This window comes from Patella vulgata, chromosome 2 (assembly GCF_932274485.2).
Source record: "Patella vulgata chromosome 2, xgPatVulg1.2, whole genome shotgun sequence".
Taxonomy (NCBI): domain Eukaryota; kingdom Metazoa; phylum Mollusca; class Gastropoda; family Patellidae; genus Patella; species Patella vulgata.
The window spans coordinates 11786645-11808747 of record NC_065880.2 but is presented as its reverse complement, the minus strand read 5'-3'; the positions used below and the strand labels follow the sequence as shown (position 1 = coordinate 11808747).

The 22103-nt window shown below is 35.7% G+C and overlaps 1 protein-coding gene across 1 annotated transcript in view; it reads right to left on the bottom strand.

The window, feature by feature from the left end:
- Positions 1-16364, bottom strand: part of LOC126809707 (RING finger protein 17) — a 41962-nt gene extending 25598 nt beyond the window's left edge. The window contains exons 1-18 of the mRNA XM_050534443.2: positions 16265-16364; positions 15815-15879; positions 14399-14496; positions 13838-13902; positions 12715-12868; positions 11955-12035; positions 8739-8839; positions 7839-7905; positions 7303-7351; positions 6679-6811; positions 4916-4987; positions 4392-4528; positions 3848-3943; positions 3165-3326; positions 2409-2697; positions 1401-1485; positions 795-866; positions 170-326 (exon numbers count right to left, since the gene is read on the bottom strand). Of these exons, the coding sequence (XP_050390400.2) occupies positions 170-326; positions 795-866; positions 1401-1485; positions 2409-2697; positions 3165-3326; positions 3848-3943; positions 4392-4528; positions 4916-4987; positions 6679-6811; positions 7303-7351; positions 7839-7905; positions 8739-8839; positions 11955-12035; positions 12715-12868; positions 13838-13902; positions 14399-14496; positions 15815-15879; positions 16265-16308 (1927 nt within the window). The 5' untranslated portion in view covers positions 16309-16364. The remainder of the gene's footprint in view (positions 1-169; positions 327-794; positions 867-1400; positions 1486-2408; positions 2698-3164; positions 3327-3847; positions 3944-4391; positions 4529-4915; positions 4988-6678; positions 6812-7302; positions 7352-7838; positions 7906-8738; positions 8840-11954; positions 12036-12714; positions 12869-13837; positions 13903-14398; positions 14497-15814; positions 15880-16264) is intronic.
- Positions 16365-22103: the final 5739 nt, after the last annotated feature.

Here is a 22103-nt window from a genome sequence, read left to right as displayed (position 1 = left end):
TAAACAACAAAACAATATAATGAATACTTAACGACATTTTGTATATACACATTGGCTACACATTTAAGAGAGAAAGAGTTTAAACCCCATTTTTCTCTCTTTAAACCTTTTCTAAAAGACAAAACTTTAAAGAAACGGTGAAAATAGTCAACATAAAAAAAACATTTACCTGGTTTTATATTTTCTGGATCACTAGAAGAAGCAAATCTTGCTAGTTCTAGAAATATTAAACTCTCTCGTAATGACACTGGTCTGTCATCCATTATATCATTATCAGGTGGTTTATGTAGATCTACTTGTAATACACCATTTATTTCACGGATAACCTGAAAATATTTTAATAAATTATTCAAATCCACATATTACATCTTTTTCAACCTATTATTTGTAGTTAATCAATGTGTAGTATAGAAATAAGTGACCCATTATTATTTACTTCATTTATAATGGCAAGGCATAGTTGTTCGGATGGGATGATAAACCAAGGTCTTGTGTATACATTGGTGTGCATGTAAAGAACACTTTACAGTTGGATCAATTTCCCTCATAGCACACTGCATGGCCTATGCCCGTCTTCATTAGCCCAGTCGGTGCAGAAACCCCATTCATAATGTTAATGTGAAATGATACTTGATAACTTGATAGCTCACAAGTTGGGTGAATACCCAATCGAAATTAGTGCTGAAATATGCAGGGTATTACGTGAAGGCCTTGATAAGATGTACGTAGTTAAAGCGAGATCAAGCCTTCTATTGAAGATAAATGTTAATGTGAAATGATACTTGATAACTTACATTCATAAACATGACTTTTCCATCTGTCATTTTCTTCACAGTTTGAGCAGCTTCTTTAGGCCATACAGCTTCCTATATTTATAGAATTAAAATGGTTAACAAATGTAATAAATTTAATGTAACTACAAAACACATTTCATCACTCACTTAATAAGAATCAAAGTTATCGTGTACCAAAGCATCAACTAAATCAAATTGCAAATCTCGGCTTACCCTAAGTGGAAAATGTCAATACAATCACCTCATGAAAGCATGGTTTGTTTGCAAAATGTCTGAATCTTCACTAGTTGGAAACGGCAATATATTTTCATCTTCATTTTATTAAACATACATTATGCAAAAGCCACCCAAATCTGCCTATTGTAGGTCTTTCTTTAGGCTCAAAATTATCAATTAAACATTAAATAACTTATCCAGACAATAATCAATTCTCGATGTCATCGCTAGCATGCAATGTTTAGCGGATTGGAATACATTTTTTTTAAAATGATTGAACGTAAAATTGGATGATTGAGACATAGTTTTTTTATCGTACCAACTTTAGTAACGTTACTCGAGGCTAGCCTAAAACTCAAAAGCTAATATCTTGATATAAACTCTACTTACATCATTATTAGGTTCTATATCATGTAAAGCACATTCTAACATAAATGATGGTAACTTTAAAAACCTCTGCTGCATGTTCCTCATTCTATACAAACAGAAAACAATGGTTTAAATATATCTTTTATAACAACTAAACAGTTTATTTAAATTAAAATAATGTAAATAACACTGACACAAGCTAGGTCATTTCCGGACTAACATGGTTCAATTTAATTTCAATAATTCGCTTGCGTGCAATGGTCTTTAGCAGTGGGAGGAAACCAGAGGACAAAGAGAAAACCCATGAGATTTGACAAGACGACTCTACTCCTTGTCACCTACAACCAGGAAATTTAAACCACGCCACTTGACTCAATGACAAACCTTCTAATACAATGCGCATGCGTTAACCATTCGGCCACCCACTCCCCAATTATCTAACAAGTGGAGCTGTAAACTGAGATGTAAGACCTAGCTGAAATTCTATGGTTGCATTTACCTAGCCTATCTGTCACACAAAGTTCCAACATACATTATATTGTATACTTTGCCAAATTAATGTTAACTCAAAACATTTTTGTTTCAAAATCTTGTGCAAATAATCAGTGAATATAACCAACAGTGCCTTAGAAACTGTTCTTTAGTATTAACACATTTTGGGGGTATTCGATTGAATGTTCCGTAATAGAATTCTCTCAATCACAAAAATAGTGACAATTGAGTGAAAAGGTTGATTTCGGGCAATAACGCATGCGCCGACTGAGTAAGTAAATATCTCAACCAACCATGCAGCCGAAGCCGAAACATATTCGTTGTGTTTAATTATGTCACGATTTTACTCACACCACCTCCGTTGTCGGGACTGACAGAATTGTGACACCTGAATTTTGCTTTACCCGATTGCAATTCTGTCAACTTTGGGACATTATGGACTGTGAATTGAGCATCCCCAATATAAATGACGTTTTATCATTAACAATATATAAATAGACAAGTGGCTCAACAATTTTTAAAGAAATTTATACTAACTTGCTTAACGGTAAGACTTCGGTATTTCCATAATCAAAGAATAGGACTTCCGCCTTTTCCTCATTATTCTGTGATCTATTCTTCCTCTTTTTCTTGATTTTAGTTTTAATTATATTATCGTCTGTTTGTGAAGCTTCACTATCCTGTGTTGAAGCACATGTATCTGATGAAGCAGCACATGTATCTGTTGTTTTACTGGCATCACCAGGTGATATTGGTGGTATAACACGTTTAACTCGAGCTCTGTACCATTTCTTATCATCACTATACATACCTATTACTAAATCTCCTGAAAAAAATATAATAAATCCTTATTTCAACTGATTTAAAATAATGGGACAACAGAGGTAGAGGATGACGACAATCTTGTAAAGCATTGTCTGAGGCAGCTGGAGATACTAGTGATCGAAAGACATCTGTACTGGGATCTCAGTGACACACAAGGGGTTCATATAGAAGATGATGTGAGATGAGACAAAACTCCAGTAACCAGTTAAGTCAGACGAATTCCATTGGTGTGATCAAGAGTTAAAAACTTGATTTTTCATACAATCAGGGTCCATAGTCCATGAAGTTATGGTCCGATACATGCGAATATCAAAAGAAACCGAGATCTTTGGGAGATAGACCTATATTTAAAGTTTCGTCAAAACCGAATAAAAATTGTGACCTGTAGAGTGTCCACAAAGAAATTGTGGACGTCCGGACGGACAGGGGCGACGACAATACTGTATAGATGTATTGTATAGAATTTACCTTCTTCAACATGTGTAGGTATATCACATTCTCTAGATAAACTCTGACACCATATATTCATATTTTTACTCATATTATATAGTTTACTCTTATCATTCTTCTTCTGACAATAAAACTGAGTTGGATTTTTAATATGGGTAATATACACTTGTTCACAATGACCTGAAACAAACAACAAAGTTAACAGTATTAAAATCAGAAAATAATTTGATACAGAACTACTTCATATTTTATACAGAGAGAGAGAGAGAGAGAGAGAGAGAGAGAGATGGGTTTAACATCCACTCAACACAAACTAGGTCATTTCAGGACTATCATATGGTTAAATTTTTGTTTCAATTATTTGTTTGTGCATAGGGGTCTTTAGCAGTGGTAGGAAACCAGAGTACCCGGAGAAAACCCACTAGGTTGGACAGACAACCCTACTCCTTGTCAAGTACAAGCAGGGAAACGAAACCACGTCATTTGACTCAATGACAGACCCGTCTGATACAATGTGCACGTGTTAATCATTCGGCCACTCCCCCCCCCCCCCCCATATTTTATACAATTGTAAGATAAATTTATATATCTTTAGGTCAACAACTTAAATTAGAAAACCTACCCACCATAAATTTAAATGCATATCAATAGATATTGATTGTCTGACACTTTAAATTTTACGTTAATACAGAAAATCTTACCTGGATATTTTGCTCTATAGGTTTGTTTATCCAGTACAAAGTTTCTTTTTACATTTTTGTCATACTCTTCTAAGAGGACCTCTTTACAAGTATCATCTAAAATAAAAATATTTAAATTTAGAGAAATATATGTTTATATAGTTCAATAATCACCAGAATATTACAGCCGACTTTTATTTGGAATTGCAGCTGTCAAGGGTTCTTTTACGTGCGCACCAATGTGTACACCTCATTTTTTTAATCCCAATCTAATGACTGTACATTATCCCTTATCTCTATAATAACATCTTCTCCACTTCGAGGGAAATTTTGCCAGGACAGTGGCATTACGGCCTACTCTTATATTGCTTATATTGAATTCCAACTGTCAAGGAATCTTTTACGTGCACGCCAATGTGTACACAGGACCTGTTATTCGTCACATCTGAACGACTAGACAGTTGTCCTTGTCAGGCCCTCCGTCCAGCATCACTGACAAGGAGGAGCCATGCTGGACGGACCTCGATTTTTTCGTCCATCCTAAGGACTATACATTGTCCCTTACCTTCTATAATAACATCTTCTCCACTATTGATAGTATCTGTATGACTTGTATGACTTGTATGACTAGAATGACTAACAGTACTTAATGTATCTGTATCATCAACATCACCTACTTCACTAGCAGTCTGTATTGTAAATCTACAAATATTAAAGGACAATATTGGTGTCAGTCAACACACTGCGATAGGAAGGATATTTTGCTTGGACAGCGGCACTACAGCCTACTCTTATATCGAATTCCAAATGCCAAGGAGTCTTTTACGTGCCCACGAATGTGTACATGGGACCTTGGTTTTCCATCCCATCTAAACGACTAGACAGCTGTCCTTGACATGGGGAAACCACCCCCTAAAAATCCTGAGAAACTTTCTTGGTCAACAAGGCAGCGAACCCAAGACCTTCAGACTAGCGAGCCAGCGTCTTACTCACTGAGCCACCGCAGCTCTCCTTAGATATAGGTCTTATCATATTAGATCCCAACCGGTTGTAATGAATGTTATATTTCCATGTTAAAATAGTACGAACCTATTTGGTATGGATCCTTCTACAGTACCATGATTTTTTATAATATCATCAACTGATTCACCACAACTCCATCTATAGAAATCGGAATATTTAAAATATTACATGTTGACAGACTAAAAGGATATTATAAGTTTAGTTATAGTCCATGATTTTATGAAGTCCATACAGGGATAGAGATGAAATGAAATGGGTTTTAACATCCTACTGTTCTGCTCTAACCGGACTAATAAAGACGGGCATACACCATAAAGTGTGCTATTAGGGAAATTTTGCCCGGACAGCAGCACTACGGTCTACTCTTATATTGAATCAGACACGTCAACCCTTCAGAGCTGAAATGCAGTAGGGTAGTGTAAAAAATGCAGTAGAAACGCGTAAATTCGAACTTCCAAGGGTAATTAATTTAGAAATGATACACTGAACTGCAGGCCCAACAATACAAAAATTGCATTAAATGGGTAATAGATAAAATATACACAAGCAATGGTACCATATCTAAAATTATTTATGTAATTAAATCAAAATTGAATATGTAGCCTACAGTCGTACAGAAAGAAATAATTAGTAACGTAAAAAAAAAATTAAAATTACCAGTCCAGTAGTACTGGCAGTAACACTTTGCTTTTGTTTTAACTTAGCATGATTTTAAAAAATATCTTTGTGACATGTTCCTCATTCCAGAGTTTTTAACATTATTGTGTTTCATGTAAGATAATTGGTGTGCTTCTTAGATTCTATAGTATTTCTACATTAGGAATAGAGGGGAGGGGGGCGTAAAAAATTAATTTTGCAGAACGTACCGGTAACGACTAAATATTGGTATCGATTTAATCATATTTTCATGCCCCCCATGGATGGCGATTATCCTCTCAATGTACGGGATTTCTTTCTCCCGTGATTGCGTAAATCTGCTTTTACATTTATTCGAGAGAGTGTTCCATGTAAGTCAGAATCGGCGAGGCGTATTCCCATCTTGAAATTAAATATCCAGGTTGTGTTGCATTCGTAGTATTGTATTAGATGCTGTACGTACGCCCGCAATGAAAATGTCAGCCATTGCTGCCGTAAATTGGTCGCTATTTGTTTAGTTTATCGCTACGCATTTTAAGAGTATTTTGGAACACGTGCCAATAATTATATCCACTTTATTTACTCTAAAATAGATTGAAAAGAATTTGAGAACAAATCTCTTAGCTAAATTACACCTTACAATATCCCAAATCGATGTTGATAACCGAAAGGCGCGATCTTTATTGTTTACATGCAAAGAGTTGCTTCCCTTAGTTCCATAGTTTTGGCGAGGAAATTAAAAAACTCTTTGTTTGAAAATGTGGTAGAAATCTATTACCGCGCAGTAGAGCGGTACATGAGGCCTTTTTCGCGGCACTTTACCGCGTGATGCGGTAGAGTTGACAGGTCTGTATTGAATCCCAACTGTCAAGGGATCTTTTACATGTGTACACCAGACCTCTGTTTTTCGTCCCATCCAAACAGGATAGAGATGAGTGGAGTGGAGTGGAATTGAGCACAGGGTTCCCGCAGGTTCCCGAAGATCTAAAATCAGGATTTTTAAGGAACTCAATTAGGTATTTTCAAGGAATTTTAAAATCACAGTTTGACACTTTCTAAGAATATATCTTAATGTTTTTCAGTCCAAATACTTGTATGAATTGTGAAAAACCAATTATTTTCATTCCAGGTTAATGTTATTATCGAAATATTGTCTATCTCTATGTAACTTCAAATGTTTAAAAGAGTATTACCTGATACTATCTGTTGATTCAGGTGTTTGTTTAACAGCTATACATGGTATATCTTTAGCTTTGGTTAAATGATCTAATATTTCTTGAGCATTCAGAACATTTTCATTATTGTTATTTAATATCCTTTGTGCAGCTAAAAACAAAAGAAATAATGATATATGTATTCATTAGAACATTAATAAAGAAGAATTGTCAAATTATTTATCTCATCTATTTCACTTCATTGGTTTATTTTATCAATTATAAGAAAGAAAAACTTTTTATTGATTCATTTAAACATACATTAAGCAAGAGCTAAATCTGCCTATTGCAGGTCTTTCTTTAGTCCTGAAATGTTATCTAAATTATTAAGTAAACATTAATTATCTTGTTCAGACCATATTCAACTCTCGATGTCATCGCTACCCTGCGATATTTACTGGATTAGGAGATTAGGTCTTTTATCATACCGACTTCAGTAATGATGACTGAGGCTAGGCCGAAAATTCAATCACTAAATTCTCGGTTCAGGATGGAGCAATTTGACCGAAATTTTCAGCATATTCCATTTACATTATCTAGTTTTTAACTATTATAGTGAGAACTGCCAGCTCTTTAATCTCCCATAATGTATCTTTAACAAACCTTTCACAGCAGATTCCAGACGTCTTTTTTCTTCAATTAAATCTGCTTTCTAAAATTCAATAAAGAAAGGAAAACATATTAAAATGAAACTGTATTCAATCTGTCAAAGATAACAGAATAAAATGCCTTTAATGTAAAAACACTGTGATCAAAGCACAATCAACATTTGATTTGATTTGTGTTTATCAACTTGGTCATGTGGGTTAAGAAAAAAAGAAGAGATTCGGGGCGCAAAAAAAGAACAAAGTGTATTTTTTTTATAGTATCTTACCTTGTATAGTAATAGTAAAGGTGAGAGAGACAGAGAGACACAGAGAGAGAGGGTTTAACATCCAGTTGACACAAACTAGGTAATTTCTAGACTAACATATGGATGGTTCAATTTAATTTCAACAATTTGCTTGTCACATACAACCGGGGAATCGGAACCCCGCCAGTTGAACCAATGACAGACCGTATGTTACATCGGGCACGTGCTAACCATTCGTCTATCAAACACCCCGAAAAAAAGACAGTATATGTGTATAGTATCTTACCTTGTATAGTAAAGGTAGTAAACAATTATTAAATTTATCATGAACCTGTTTTATCAATGACTGTTCTCTGAAATATAAACAACACTAGGTTTGAGTATGTTGATTATTCATTTTTTTCCATTGTCTTGTATTATGAGCCAAACACAGGTGCGGGGGGAGGCGTCAATTTGTTACTTGAGAAAAACTTGGTAGGCTTCATGAAGCAAAGGATGCGAACATAGAACTAGGTGGGAGAAAGAGAGAGAAATGGGGTTTAACGTCCATTCGACACAAACTAGGTCATTTCAGGACTAACATGTGGTTTAATTTTATTTCAATAATTTACTTGCGCGTAGGGGTCTTTAGCAGTTGGAGGAAACCGGAGGACCCAGAGAAAACCCATGAGGTTGGAGAACTAGGTGGGAACCATGTACATAATCAACAGGCACATGGAATCCCGGACAATGGCTGTGATTCAGACAGTTGCCAAGTTAATATTGAATGTTACAATCCATTAAGTATTGGGATCACAAAGCCTACCAAGCTTTTCCTCTGAGTAACATTTACCAATATAGCATTTATATTCTGAGAGCTATAATGTATACAGGCTGCATGGATTTCCAGAAATCCTAATCTGATGACATGATCAAATTTGTGCGTCGGTCGGAGGTTATACCACAAAGCCTACCAAGCTTTTTCTCCGAATAACATTTACCAATACAGCATTTATATTCTGAGAGCTATAATGTATACAAACTGCATGGATTTCCAGAAATCCTAATCTGATGACATGATCAAATCTGTGCGTCGGTCTGAGGTTATACCACAAAATTATTTTTATAAGTTTTCATGAATTTTCGGGAATATGGACTCCTCATAACTATAATTATAGTTTTTAAAGATCTGTAAAGAATAACCTACCTAGATTGTAATATACCGTGTAATGACTGGAAATGTGAACGAATATCATCTATAACAGTACAGGTTTCTGTTTTAGCATTTGGTAGTAAATCATTGAAAGACTGAAAATCAAATATAATATAGTAAACAATAAAGTGGGGGACCCCTCGGGACTACATGTTATCGTTAATGCCATCCAGTGCGAATGTTCTTAAAGTGTGAATCCATTTGAATTCATTGGCTTTCCTTACGGCATCGTTTTTGCCACGGCATCATTTTTGCCGTTATCTGGGTCAGTCTTAAAAAGCTCCATAATTTTAATCATAACATTTCTACTCATATGTCTATCTAAGTTGAAGGGTAGTGCGACCGGCTTTGGTCTGTTGTGTCTAATATCTACATAGTGTTCCTTTATTCGTTTTGAAAAGACATGTTTGCTTTCTCCTACATAGGCTATGTATTGTTTTTTGGAGGAGCATGTTAATAGGTAGACTATATTTCTACTTAAACAATTATAGCCCGTGCGGCAGGAATATTTCTTGCCAGTTTTACCACTAATAAAGTAGTTATTTTGGTCTAATTTGTAGCAGATATCACAGTCCTTCTTGATACATTTTTCGAATAGATTTTGAACCGTGACTCCGCTGGTTTGCGGGAACCGTGGTGGATAGATGAATCTTGCTTTCATCAGCGTATCCTTCAAATTAGGATTCCTCCTAAATGCCGTGATTGGTTTTATCTTTGAGATGGAACGGCACATGTCTGATCCGGTTAATAGATGCCATTTCTCTTTTACGAGCATGCTAACTTGAACAGCAGTTGGATTATAATCCGTGATAGAAACGAGCAACTTTCGTTTTTTCAAAATGGTAGCCGTAGTCGGGCTTAACAGGTCTTTTCTGGCTAGAGAATTTGCCCTGTTCTTATTTTCCGACACTACTTTGTGTGGGTAGCCTCTTTAATGATAAAAATTGAGAAGATTTTGGCTATGGCTTTCATAGTCTATTTCTAAGCAACACACTGTTGTATGTAGTAAAGTTGGAGTTAATTCTCAGCCTAAACTGTCTCGGTATCATTTGTTTATTTAGGCACGCCTGGTGGTAGTCTATTTGCATACCCAGGTGGCTAATTTTGCTGCTCAAGTTTCGGAGTGTTTTGCGCTCCGGTATAACTGCTAAGGGCAGAACAAGCGCTTTCTGATTGGCGGACTTTGCTCCGGTTTGATTTTCGGAGCTGAAGTCTACCCTGAGTCTTTTTGGTACGGGGTGAACTTCCCCTATTGTGATATTAGACTCAAAATCCAGGATCTCATTTGAAATCATTGATTTTAAAAAATTCATAGCTTGGAATAGGTTGCTCCGCAGTTGGGTTGAAGTAAAAAATCTGTAAATAGGAGAACAGCCTTCCCAGATTTCTCTCAGCTACTAGTTTTGTTCTTATTCGAAGTCTTCAGGCTTAAATGAGGATGTGCGGTGGCCCTCTATATATAGTGTCGGTGGGCACCGGAGCACATGTGATGTCACAGATGGACCGGTGTCGATCTTTGGCACCGGAGTCGATTATTTCAAAAAGTGTGCAAAGATATTCGGCTAAGAATTTGCCGTCATGATTATGCTTATTTGCATTGACTCAAGGCTCCTAACCCCTTTGATCTCTTAAGTTTAAAATTTCCTAAACTAACGAGGGCTTAAAAATAACTCTATTAGGTTATGGGCGTGTATAGGGGTACCACGGCTAAATTAATTGGGAACTCGTTCTTGTTTTTCATATTCGGCCTTGAGATAAGCTAAGAATTATGCTACTATTTCGCATACTTTGAAAAGTGGCTCCAGGAAAAGATTTCTTGAATTCAACAAGGAGCTCACGAGGTTGTCTTTGCGTTTCTCAATTGAAACGTTGTAAAAATACCCAGTCTTCTTTACTGATGTTTGATTCTGCCAAAACATCGCGATTCGATGCGCGAGAAACTGGCCAGGCCTCTAGTTCGAGACAAAGATCAACTCCTTCACAAAAAGCCTCCCAGTTACTCATGGTTGGAAAGATACAGGACAAGGCGATCTGCCATATTTTACCTCCGTTGTTTCGGAGACATTGTCCGCAAATTTCCACAGATGTGCTTCATTTTCGCAGGTAGGAATATTAGTGAACGTCCCTATTGTGACGTCACGGGATACCTCTATGGCTAATTAATGGCAATATGCCAGGTATCTTGAGCGGAGTCAATGATACGAGTTCCAAAAATGGGGATGCACACGAGAGAAATAGCTAACGGAATTTTAAGAACGTAGTGCAAAGGGGTTAGTGAGTAAAAAGAGTAAAGGTCCCCCACTTTATAGTAGCATAATTCTTAGCCTAACTCAAGGCCGAATATGAAAAACAAGGATGAGTTCCCAATTAATTTAGCCGTGGTACCCCTACGGCGAAAGCAAATAAAAAATTAGTGCATACACGCCCATAACCTAATAGAGTTATTTTTAAGCCCTCGTTAGTTTAGGAAATTTTAAACTTAAGAGATCAAAGGGGTTAGGAGCCTTGAGTCAATGCAAATAAGCATAATCATGACGGCAAATTCTTAGCCGAATATCTTTGCACACTTTTTGGAATAATCGACTCCGGTGCCAAAGAACGAATCCGGTGCATCTGTGAAATCACATGTGCTCCGGTGCCCACCGACACTATATATAGAGGGCCACCGCACATCCTCATTTAAGCCTGAAGACTTCGAATAAGAACGAAACTAGTAGCTGAGAGAAATCTGGGAAGGCTGTTCGCCTATTTACAGATTTTTTACAAATATAAAAAAAATAAAAAAAAAAATAACCTGTATGTTGAACCAATCACTGCCATCAGGTATCATTTCTCAAGTGAATGGCAGCCGGTCAGTTAACATATGATATATCGTATCCAATGTGATATATTCTCTATAAAAGTGAAGGAAGAGCAAGTCTAATGTTCATAGATTTTACATGTTCGGTAAATCCAAAGTGAAGAGGAAGACGTCTTACATTTGTCCAGAGAAAGAGAGAGAGAGGGGGTTTAACATCCACTCAACACAAACTGAGGCCTCCAGTTTTCTCCCACTACTAAAGACCCCTATGCGCAAGCGAATAATAGAAATAAAATTGAACCATATGTTAGTCTTGAATTGACCTAGTTTGTGACGTTAAACCCCATTTCTCTCTCTATTAGATTTGTCTACAAGGTTGTAAATTATGACATGTAACATGAAAATAATACCTGTTCTGTTGTTCGTAGTTTTTTAATCACATGATTAGCTATCTGTAGAGCTGGTTCCATATCTGCTAATACTAATTTATTCTTTAAAACAAAAATAAAAACAATTCTCAAGAAGACAAAAGACAGCAATATTTTTTTTCAAATCCAAAAATTTTATAACCAGGATAACAACTTGGATATGAAAAACATCATGTTATGTCAATAGTACATCAAATTATAAAATAAATCAATCACTGGAAGAGTCTCCAAGTTCAAAATTGTCTGCCCTTTATTGTAATCAATTCAAAATTATATTCTTTGAATGGGCATTTAGTAATTGGAACATAATCAAATAACACACTATTTATGGATAACAATTACTATGGTTTATTTCACTGCGATGTTTCAACAAGATTTCACAAGTCGTTATCAAGCATATACACAAATAGATAAATAAAATGAGAAAAATATGAATATATATACAAACATCAGTGCGAACTATCCAATGGTATGTAAAGAAGGTGAACATGAGTAGCTATATCACATGCTATTGATGAAACAAAGGTACATAATACTAGGTTTAGCTAATTATAAAATTAAAAGATCAAACAGAGGATTACAGAGATATATTGAAAACATACACATTATACCATTATTGAAACCAGTTTGAGAAAAAAATAAGGCGTATATACTATGATTAACTAAATATACATTCAAAAAGATCAAACAGAAATATATTAAAACCATACTCTTATGCAATACTCTAATGAACATAGCCTACCTTATCCTCCATTGAGGTTATGGAATGACCTTTATGTTCACCAATAATAACACAACGAGAACAGATTGGTGTTAAATCATCTTCACAAAAATATTCTATAGGTCGACTGTCATGTTCTTTACATACATTGGCCGTTTCTTCTTTTATAATAACGCTAATTTATGAAACAAAAAACAATAATATATACATTTATAACAACACTGATTTATGAATTATAAAAATAATAAATACTTTGCCTGTAAAAGTCTAGTTTCCCTTCAATTGTATTATATTCTTTCAGAGGCATTTAGCAACTGGATAGAGCAATACACAAAAAAAAAAAACTTATGGAAAAACAGCTACTCAATTTATTTGGATGACGTTAGCTTGATAACATTGAGAGAATACTCTTCGAAACGTCGCCCTAATAAATTAAGTACCTGTTTTTCCATAAGTATGTGTTTTTGTGTATTGTATTATATTTATTTTGATATTGATTCATATATATGTACTTATAAACTGTCTGTTCTGGACAGGTTTCTTGATACTTAATAATATCCATTACAGTATGCATCAACCTTAAAGATGCATTATGTAAGAGCTAAATCTGCTTATTGCAGGTCTTTTTTCTGGCTTCAAATCTTAAAGATGCATTATGTAAGATTTAGATAAAGAACTGGCCGTTTTGACTATAATTGTTCAAAATTAGATAATGCAAAATGAATATATTGAAAATTTCATTCAATTTACTTTATTCTGAGCAAAGATATTAGCCTTTGAAGGTTTGACAAAACATGTGCACTGATTGTAACCACCATACTGGTTGTTTGAAGCTTAAGCCTGCTTCACCATTTTTCGATTAAATCAATAAATGGCTGAACCATTCTAAACTGTTTAAAATTGGACTTATCCAATGGCACCGAGATTTGATTATGGTCTTATCATGTTAATAAATGTCTAATTAATAGTTGATATAACATTTAAGGCCTAAAGAAAGACCTGCAACAGACTTAGCTCTTACATAATGCCTGTTTAAATAAATTATTATTTAGACATTTATTCACAAGACCAGCCTATAATCAACTCTCTAGACCATTGGATGGCCAAGATTTAAACGGATTTGAACAAGTAAGTCTATACTTACGAATCACCACCGTCTCCTAGTTCTAATGCTTGATGTTGACGTAAAGCATTATATTTTGAATGTACCTAAAGTGGACAAAACATATTAATCATTGAACTCTCATTGAAGTAGCTCTTTAGCAATCTTGGATCAGTTTTTAAAAATATCATTAATTATTGAACTCTCGATGAACTAGCTCTTTGGCCATCTTGAATCAGTTTTCAAAAATATTATTTTAAAACTTACAATACTTAGATTCTATATAAAATTGGAGTCAATCTATTTCTGAGATACAGACATTCAAATTCTTTTTTTTGAGTCATACAAACAATAAAAAAAAATTCATGGAGTTCCAACGACCTTTTCTTGAAAATAAACAAGACAACACAGTCATCAACATCACACGTCACTGGAAATGTTTTTGAAGGTACAGATAGATAGACGACCTACATGTTATTAGTAACTAACAATAAAATATCAGAAGTCACAGTAAATGTTATACAGTATCTACAAAATTCATTTACATACTACAACCACCATTCAATTTAGAATAACACTGCCAAAGAATCAAAGATAACTTACCTTAGTAAAACATAGTCCACACATAAAACAATCACATTTAACACAACGACATGTTGCTTTATTCATATTACATTCTTGACAAAATAGTTTATCACTATCTATAAAAGAATTAAAATAAAATGGGGATTAACATCCTACTTTCCTGCACCAACCGGGCTAATAAAGATGGAATTAATAAGGCAACACAAATAAAATAAGTTGTTTTCTCGGGCACCGCCCGCACGCAAAATTGGTTGCGCATGCGGCCTATTTATTAGTCTTGATGAAAAATAAAAAATATGTAACGCCCGCCCGAACATCGATAAGCAAGTCATAAAAAGAATATGCCGCATGTATCTACATGCCCCATACGTGAATATCCATTCAAATGTATTAAACTGATTCAGATGTAAACACTCATTTACGGGTCTTTTTTATTGATATCGAAAGAACCTCCATTTTTGTATCACGTGATTTTAATTACCTCCCCTTGTGAACTACAATTTGATTCGTGTTCAACACCGAAAGTCATTGACAACAATGCAATGTATTTCAATCATTCGATCTTAATCGGCTCATTATTGCCAGCTTCATTATTTTCCTTTCAGTCAGTGTTCAGTGTTTGAGTAGACTTGATTTTTGGGTTTATGTTCTAAGTATGTATAATATATAACTGAAAGCAAAACCGTATGCAAGTAATGACTTTCTCATTAAAAAAAAATAAAAAATACCATGCCGCCCTCCCGCCCCAACAATTTTCAACAATAGCCAAATTTTATTTTGCACCATCCTCTAGCCAGAAATGAGGTAAAAAAAAAAATAAACCGCCCTCCCCCCCTACAGTTTCAGCTGTCAGTTGCCCGAGAAACAAGACATTTATTTTGTGTAGCCTAAACAAGAACAAACATTCATTAACACCAGGAACAATTTGATGGATACACAATTACTGTTAGCAAATTCCACATATCGAGAGAGAGAGAGAGAGAGAGAGAGAAATGGGGTTTAACCTCCAGGTCATTTCGAGACTAATATAAGGTTTAATTTTATTTTGATAATTCACTTGCGCGTAGGGGTCTTTAGCAGCGGGAGGAAACCGGAGGGCCCGTAGAAAACCCATGTCATGTACAACCGGGGAATCAAACCCACGCCAGTTGACTCAATGACAGACATTATAATGTTTCACGCACACGCTAACCATTCTGCCACCCAAGCCCCTCCATATATCAAGATTTTACAAATCTATTAAGAACTTTGTACTAAGCATCAAAAGAAAAATGTCAGTAATTTGATTGGATAATATTAGATTGATTTTAGTGCTTAGCCAATCAAAATTGAAGTATCTATTAATTTCGAGAAACAGGGTCCAGAAAATGTGAAATTTGATCTAGTTCCAACCATAGCTCCCAGGTTTTAGAACTACATGTTTAGACAACTTACATTTTCTGTCTACACTTCTTCTGAGTGTGGTTGAGGCACCAGCTGGTATTAATCGACTTAATTCTCTGTAGGAGAAAAATAAAAAGAGATATATACTTTATACAATCAAATAATAATCAAAAATAATTACAATTTGATTGGTTCCTATCTAGTTCTAAATTTCAAATCAATCGGGTGAGCAGCCACAAGATATTTCAAATTGAACAAGGGCCATAACTCTGATCGTAATAATTTGAAATCGCTGAAAATAAAGTCTTCTTAGCATGAATGAATGGAATGGGATTTAACCCCTTAACTGTCGGGTTTTGACTAGGAAAAGCATCCAGTTAAGAATATATCCCGTAACTCTTTATACAACCACATGTTATTCCAATTTGCTCCTAAATGATTTGTTACTATTACATGTAGTGTATTTTGTTTGAATTATCATAAGTTAAATTCTATACTTACTGATCCACTAAATTTCTCTGGTTACATAATAACATTCCAATCATATAATAATTTGGTGTTAAGGACTTTAAAACTGGCACATCTTCTGGAATATTTGTACCTGCCTGAAAAATTCATGTACAGAATTAATATATTATATTAACCATAGATTAATGTGAAAAATAATTGAAAAGTAATTATTAAAGACAATGTTGATCTGAAGTTTAAAACATGAAAAAACAAACGAATGACTGAATTCAATATTTTTCCAAATTAACATATATAAAACAGAGAAGAAATTGACATATGTTAAAATATGAACACATACATACTCTTTCATGATCTTTATACAAGTACAAGGAACATTGAACCTTTAATAGCAGGTATTTAATAACCGACATTGGCATGGTGATAGGCATGCCTCTAAAAATTATAAAAAGATTTAAATTCAACTGGTCATTCCTCAAATACTTAACTTGCATTGTGGACAGGTAATAACATTCTTATCTTCACGAGAAAATCTTAACACACAGCTTTCACAAAATGTGTGTCCACAGTTAAGCAGCAAAGGCTGTTTACTAGGTTTTCGAGGATTATCTGCAAGAATAAAGTATTAACATTGATATATAATAATTGATCTGATATACCAATGGATCTTCAGGCTTTTTCTGATTAATATGACATCCTCATCGCCATCTTGTAATTGTGACCACGATGCATAGAAGTTCAAAGACTGGGCTAATGAAGATGGGCATATGCCATACAATACAGTGTGCTATGAGGGCACTATGGCCTACTCTTATATTGAATTCCAACGGCCAAGGGATCTTTTATGTGCACATCAATATATACATGGGACCTTGATTTTGCATCCCACCAATGACAAGGGGAAACCATGTCGGAAAATCCCAATGAACTTTCTCAGCCAATGCAGGGATCAAACAATGACCTCCAAGCTAGCAAGCCAGCGTCTTACCCACTTAGCCACCGTGTCTACCATTAGACCAAAGAACAATTCTGTAAACTTTGGTGTTGATTTAGCTTGTATTGAAGGAGCTTTTGACTTTCCATTGATGCTTTTAGAAAAGTGATGTCAGATCGAAAATCTATGTACGGTACATTATTTTATGTACATTTGTACTAGGAACAATCTTGCAAAGTATCATTAAGATCAGAATTGAAATGACAGTCTTACTAGGCATATTCTGATTTTTGACGTCATCATGGAATAGTTAATATCATATCAGAAATCAGTCCATGCCTATTAGTCCAAGCAACATTCATGTCAAGTTTCATTTCGTTCCTACACGAATTGGGAACTTTTTCAATGATGGTCCATGACATCAAAAGAGTAATTTGGCAGGATAAAATGCCACAAAGCTAATATATATATTTATAGACAGCATATAATCTATTTATTTGAGGCAAATAAGAACCTTGGGAGATTTTTCTATCCCTACTTCAACCAAAAGGCGCACTGCCTCCTGGACAAGCAGGAACTATGTACCTAGTTGTGTGGATGGAATGCAAAGATCGGGTTCAGATGTAAGCAATGGTGTATGTGCACGTTAAAGAACCCTTGGAATAGTTGGAAATTCAAGAAGGGTAAGTGGAATCGAAGCTGTCCAGCCAATATCTTCCCACTTTGCATTGTATACGTAACCACATTGAAAAAATTTACATGTCTGATTCAAAATGACCCTGGTACATGTGTGGGTAGAGAATGATTTGAAAACCCAATTGGTTGAATTAATTCCATCCATTAAATATCAACGACCAGGGGCGGATCCTGCTCAGCTACATAAATTTTTTTGTAAATCAACACTTTTTATGAGAAAAGTTTCTTGGCCGTGTGCTTTATCCTTTATCGTCAGATGTGGGACAGCATGGGCACTCAAAGGACAAGATAATGATATAGACATTATGTGATATCACAATTAATTAATTTTGTATACTTTGCATCCATAAAATTGAATCACAATGTCATTGTATTAATTCATAATAAAAATTGACGTCAAACGAGGTGTTGAATTTCTCTGTTAAAAAGCTCAATGTGTATGTATATACGCCAAAATGACGATAGAGACCATGCGGGGGGGGGGGGGGAAATTGTCTCAGGAACCTGGCAAATTAACCCCCTCATGCAAAAATTCCTGGATCCGCCCCTGACGACACATCAATGACAATTGTTCTACTTAGTTCTTGACTGACACTTCCATTTCTGAGGAAAAACAAATTTTGACTAATGGCAGGTGGAACTGAAAGCCATAAGCAAAAGTGTCTACGGACCAAAATATAAATTTCTGAGTATTCTGACTTTCATTTCGACATTATCATTATCATTATATTCTTCATTTCCCAAGGTATGTCAGTACAAGCTAACATACCTCGATGTGTGACAGTAAAGAAACCATTGCACTTCGGACAAGATGGACACTTCTGCATAATGCTATTTTTCACAATTTATATTAAACGTTAAAAAAAACTTAACAAAATATGTAAGACTATTATTGACATATCATCAGCCATATTGCCATGTGCAAATATACAACTGTTTGATTGGTCGACTCAGCAAGAGCGGGATTAGCCCCGATCACCCAGTCCACATCGAAATGCATTTCCAAGGCGCTCTTTATGCACTGCCACAGAGTATTTTTACTCAGTGTGCACTGCATTCGAAGACCGGTGGTCCCGAAGAAATTTGTAGTAGGCCTATTATAAAATAAATATCGCCGTATTGATCTGATCAGTTTAATAATTGATATGTAGCAAACAACGTTTTCATTTAGGTCCGATTAGGTGTACAGAGAGTCTGCGGCAGGGACAGCGCGTAGTCATTCGGATGGGACAAAAACCGAGATCCCGTATTAGCGTGCACGTAAAAGAACCCTTGATAGTGGGAATGCGAAATAAGCGTTAGGTAGGCCTAGTGCCGCTGTTCGGGCAAACTTTCTCTCAAAGCACACCGTATGGCGTTAGCTACAATATGACGTATCGTTAAACTGTGTTTAACGATACAATTGATACAGTCTAAGACTCCTTACGCAAGTTTAAATAGGTTCAAACGCACAATTGTCAACACACCTTATTACAGTTTGTATTGAAATAAGTAATTCTATCACAAATAGTGAAGATAGTTACCGAACAGTTTTTCTTTGTGGTAATGCGAATGCGTTCTACATTTTCAAAGCGACGTTTCTTATAATGTGAAAGCTGCCATGACACCGGCCAGTTGAAATAAGTTCAGTAGTCGAGAAATTTCGCGTAGCAGTTGGGTTTCATATCATATAATTATGCGGAAAGGCTTCACCTTTATTTCAATAGGAATTGGTTTATTATATGTTAAGCTATGTGCAGTACAGTTTTGGGACAGTTTACATGTAAATTAGGGGAGCTATAGGCCAGTAACCTTTTTGTAGTCATTTGACTAAAAAAACTAGCGCAAAGGAACTCCGTAGGACGAGCCACTACGCTGGAGTAAGGCGGAAGACATCAGTTATGTAGTGGAACCATTTCTACGTATGGCGTCTGTATCTTCATAAGCCAACGGCTACTAGAGCGTACTTAAACCCCATTCATTTGAATTTTGCAAATAGTTCCATTAATACATATACCCAGGTTGTTGACCCTCCAAATGAAACCTAAAATAGGCCTATTTGTTGTTAAGGATTAAAAGATCATTGGATAAGTTCAATTTAGGTGCGCATCCGGACCGTAACTTCTTGGGTTATCCGATTTATATTATATAATTATGTTACGGATCAAAATATCTCGGATGAGTATGATTTTAAGTGCGCATCTGACCTCAAATTCCCGAGTTATGCCCCCTTTTCCAAAACCACGTGGTTATATTGTATTAGTTTGAAAACGTTGAGAGAATACTCTTCGAAACGTCGCCTAAATAAATCAGTAGCTGTTTTCCATAAGTATGTTTATAGTTTATAGACCAATCTTTGAGAGCTATATTTCTACATTGGGATATGCAACATTAGTAGGCTAATATCAAGCGTTCCTGGACATTCTGTTTCTGAGTTATACCCCCTTTTCCGAATACTTTGTGAACGTAATAGAATCTATAGTTTTTAACAAGATTTTATTTAACTTGATGTTCCGGGGACACCCCCTCGTTGCCGAACCCCAGTGATCGCGATAGATGCTAGAGTTTTACCGGACTGTTCAAATTTGTTGCCGTGAAAGGACAACACTATCGACATTCAGCATTCTGTGACCTTCCGTTCGGGCGTTAACCCCAACATACCGTTCAAAGTTATGCCCCCTTTTCCGAAAACTTTAGTTTTTAACAGATTCCTTTCTGATTTGGTGTGAAGCATTGAGGTATTGGGAGGACGAACCCTACACGGCGTTCCACGACCTTCCGTTCGGAGACCCTACCTTTGCCTAAAACATGAACGTTATTGACTACAGTTTTTAACAGATTAATTTTTAAATTTGGTGCGCAACTCCAGTTGGGGTGATGAGAGGACGAACCCTTTCCATGTTCTGGAGTCACAGCCAATTTGCCGAACACCATGTTAAAGGACAATATTGGTGTCAGTCATTATTACATATGTGATAGGACTGGTTAAATACATTCCAAATATGATTTTAACACAGAGATCATTGCTACGGGAGAAGTGTAACAAGTACGTGAAGAAACGGGAAGTGAGGCCAAACATGACAAACACGAGTTGTCCTTCTATATAACAGACTGAAGTAACGAGCGGTAAGAGACAAACGGTCGAATTTCATTTCACTGATAATTCCGTTGAAGTTGAAAAGTTATTATATGGGACGGTGAGAGGGTATCTCACAATTCAACCAGCGGCTGCCAGGCAGGATACGCCCACATTTTCGAGAGATGGATAGAGAACAAGCTAACAAGATAGTGATTTTTCCTACTATCAAGGGCCATAATTCAGGAAATTACAATTCAATATGCGCGAATATCGAAAGGAACTGAGATCTTTGTGTTATAAACTTACATTTCAAGTTTCAACAAAATCGGATAATAATTGTGACCTCTATAGGGTCCACAACCTTGATATACCATATTTTTACGCTATTTGAGAACGAACGGCGGCCATTTTGTCTGTCAATTTTGGGCCGATTTTCACGAAATTCGAACTCAACCTTCCTTAGGGTGTAACGGTGATATAATAATACGGTTTTTTAAATCGGATAAAAATAATGACCTCTATAGGGTCCACAAGCTAAAAACGCGATTTTTTCGTACAATCAGGGGCCATAATTCAGGAAGTTATGGTCCGATATGCGCGAATATCGTAAGGAACCGAGATCTTTGGATTATAAACTTATATGTCAAGTTTCAAAAACATCGGATAAAAATTGTGACCTCTATAGTGTCCACAAAATTGATATACCATATTTTTACGCTTTTTGAGAACGAACGGCGGCCATTTTGTCTGTCAATTTTGGGCCGATTTTCACGAAATTCGAACTCAACCTTCCTTTTTCGTACAATCAGGGGCCATAATTCAGGAAGTTACTGTCCGATATGCGCGAATATCAATTTTGGGCCGATTTTCACGAAATTCGAACTCAACCTTCCTTAGGGTGTAACGGTGATATAATAATACGTTTTTTGTTAAATCGGATAAAAATTATGACCTCTATAGGGTCCACAAGCTAAAAACGCAATTTTTCGTACAATCAGGGGCCATAATTCAGGAAGTTACGGTCCGATATGCGCGAATATCGAAAGGAACCGAGATCTTTGGGTTATAAACTTACATTTCAAGTTTCAAAAAAATCGGATAAAAATTGTGACCTCTATAGGGTCCACAATCTAAAAATGTGATTTTTCGTACAATCAGGGGCCATAATCCATGAAGTTTCGATC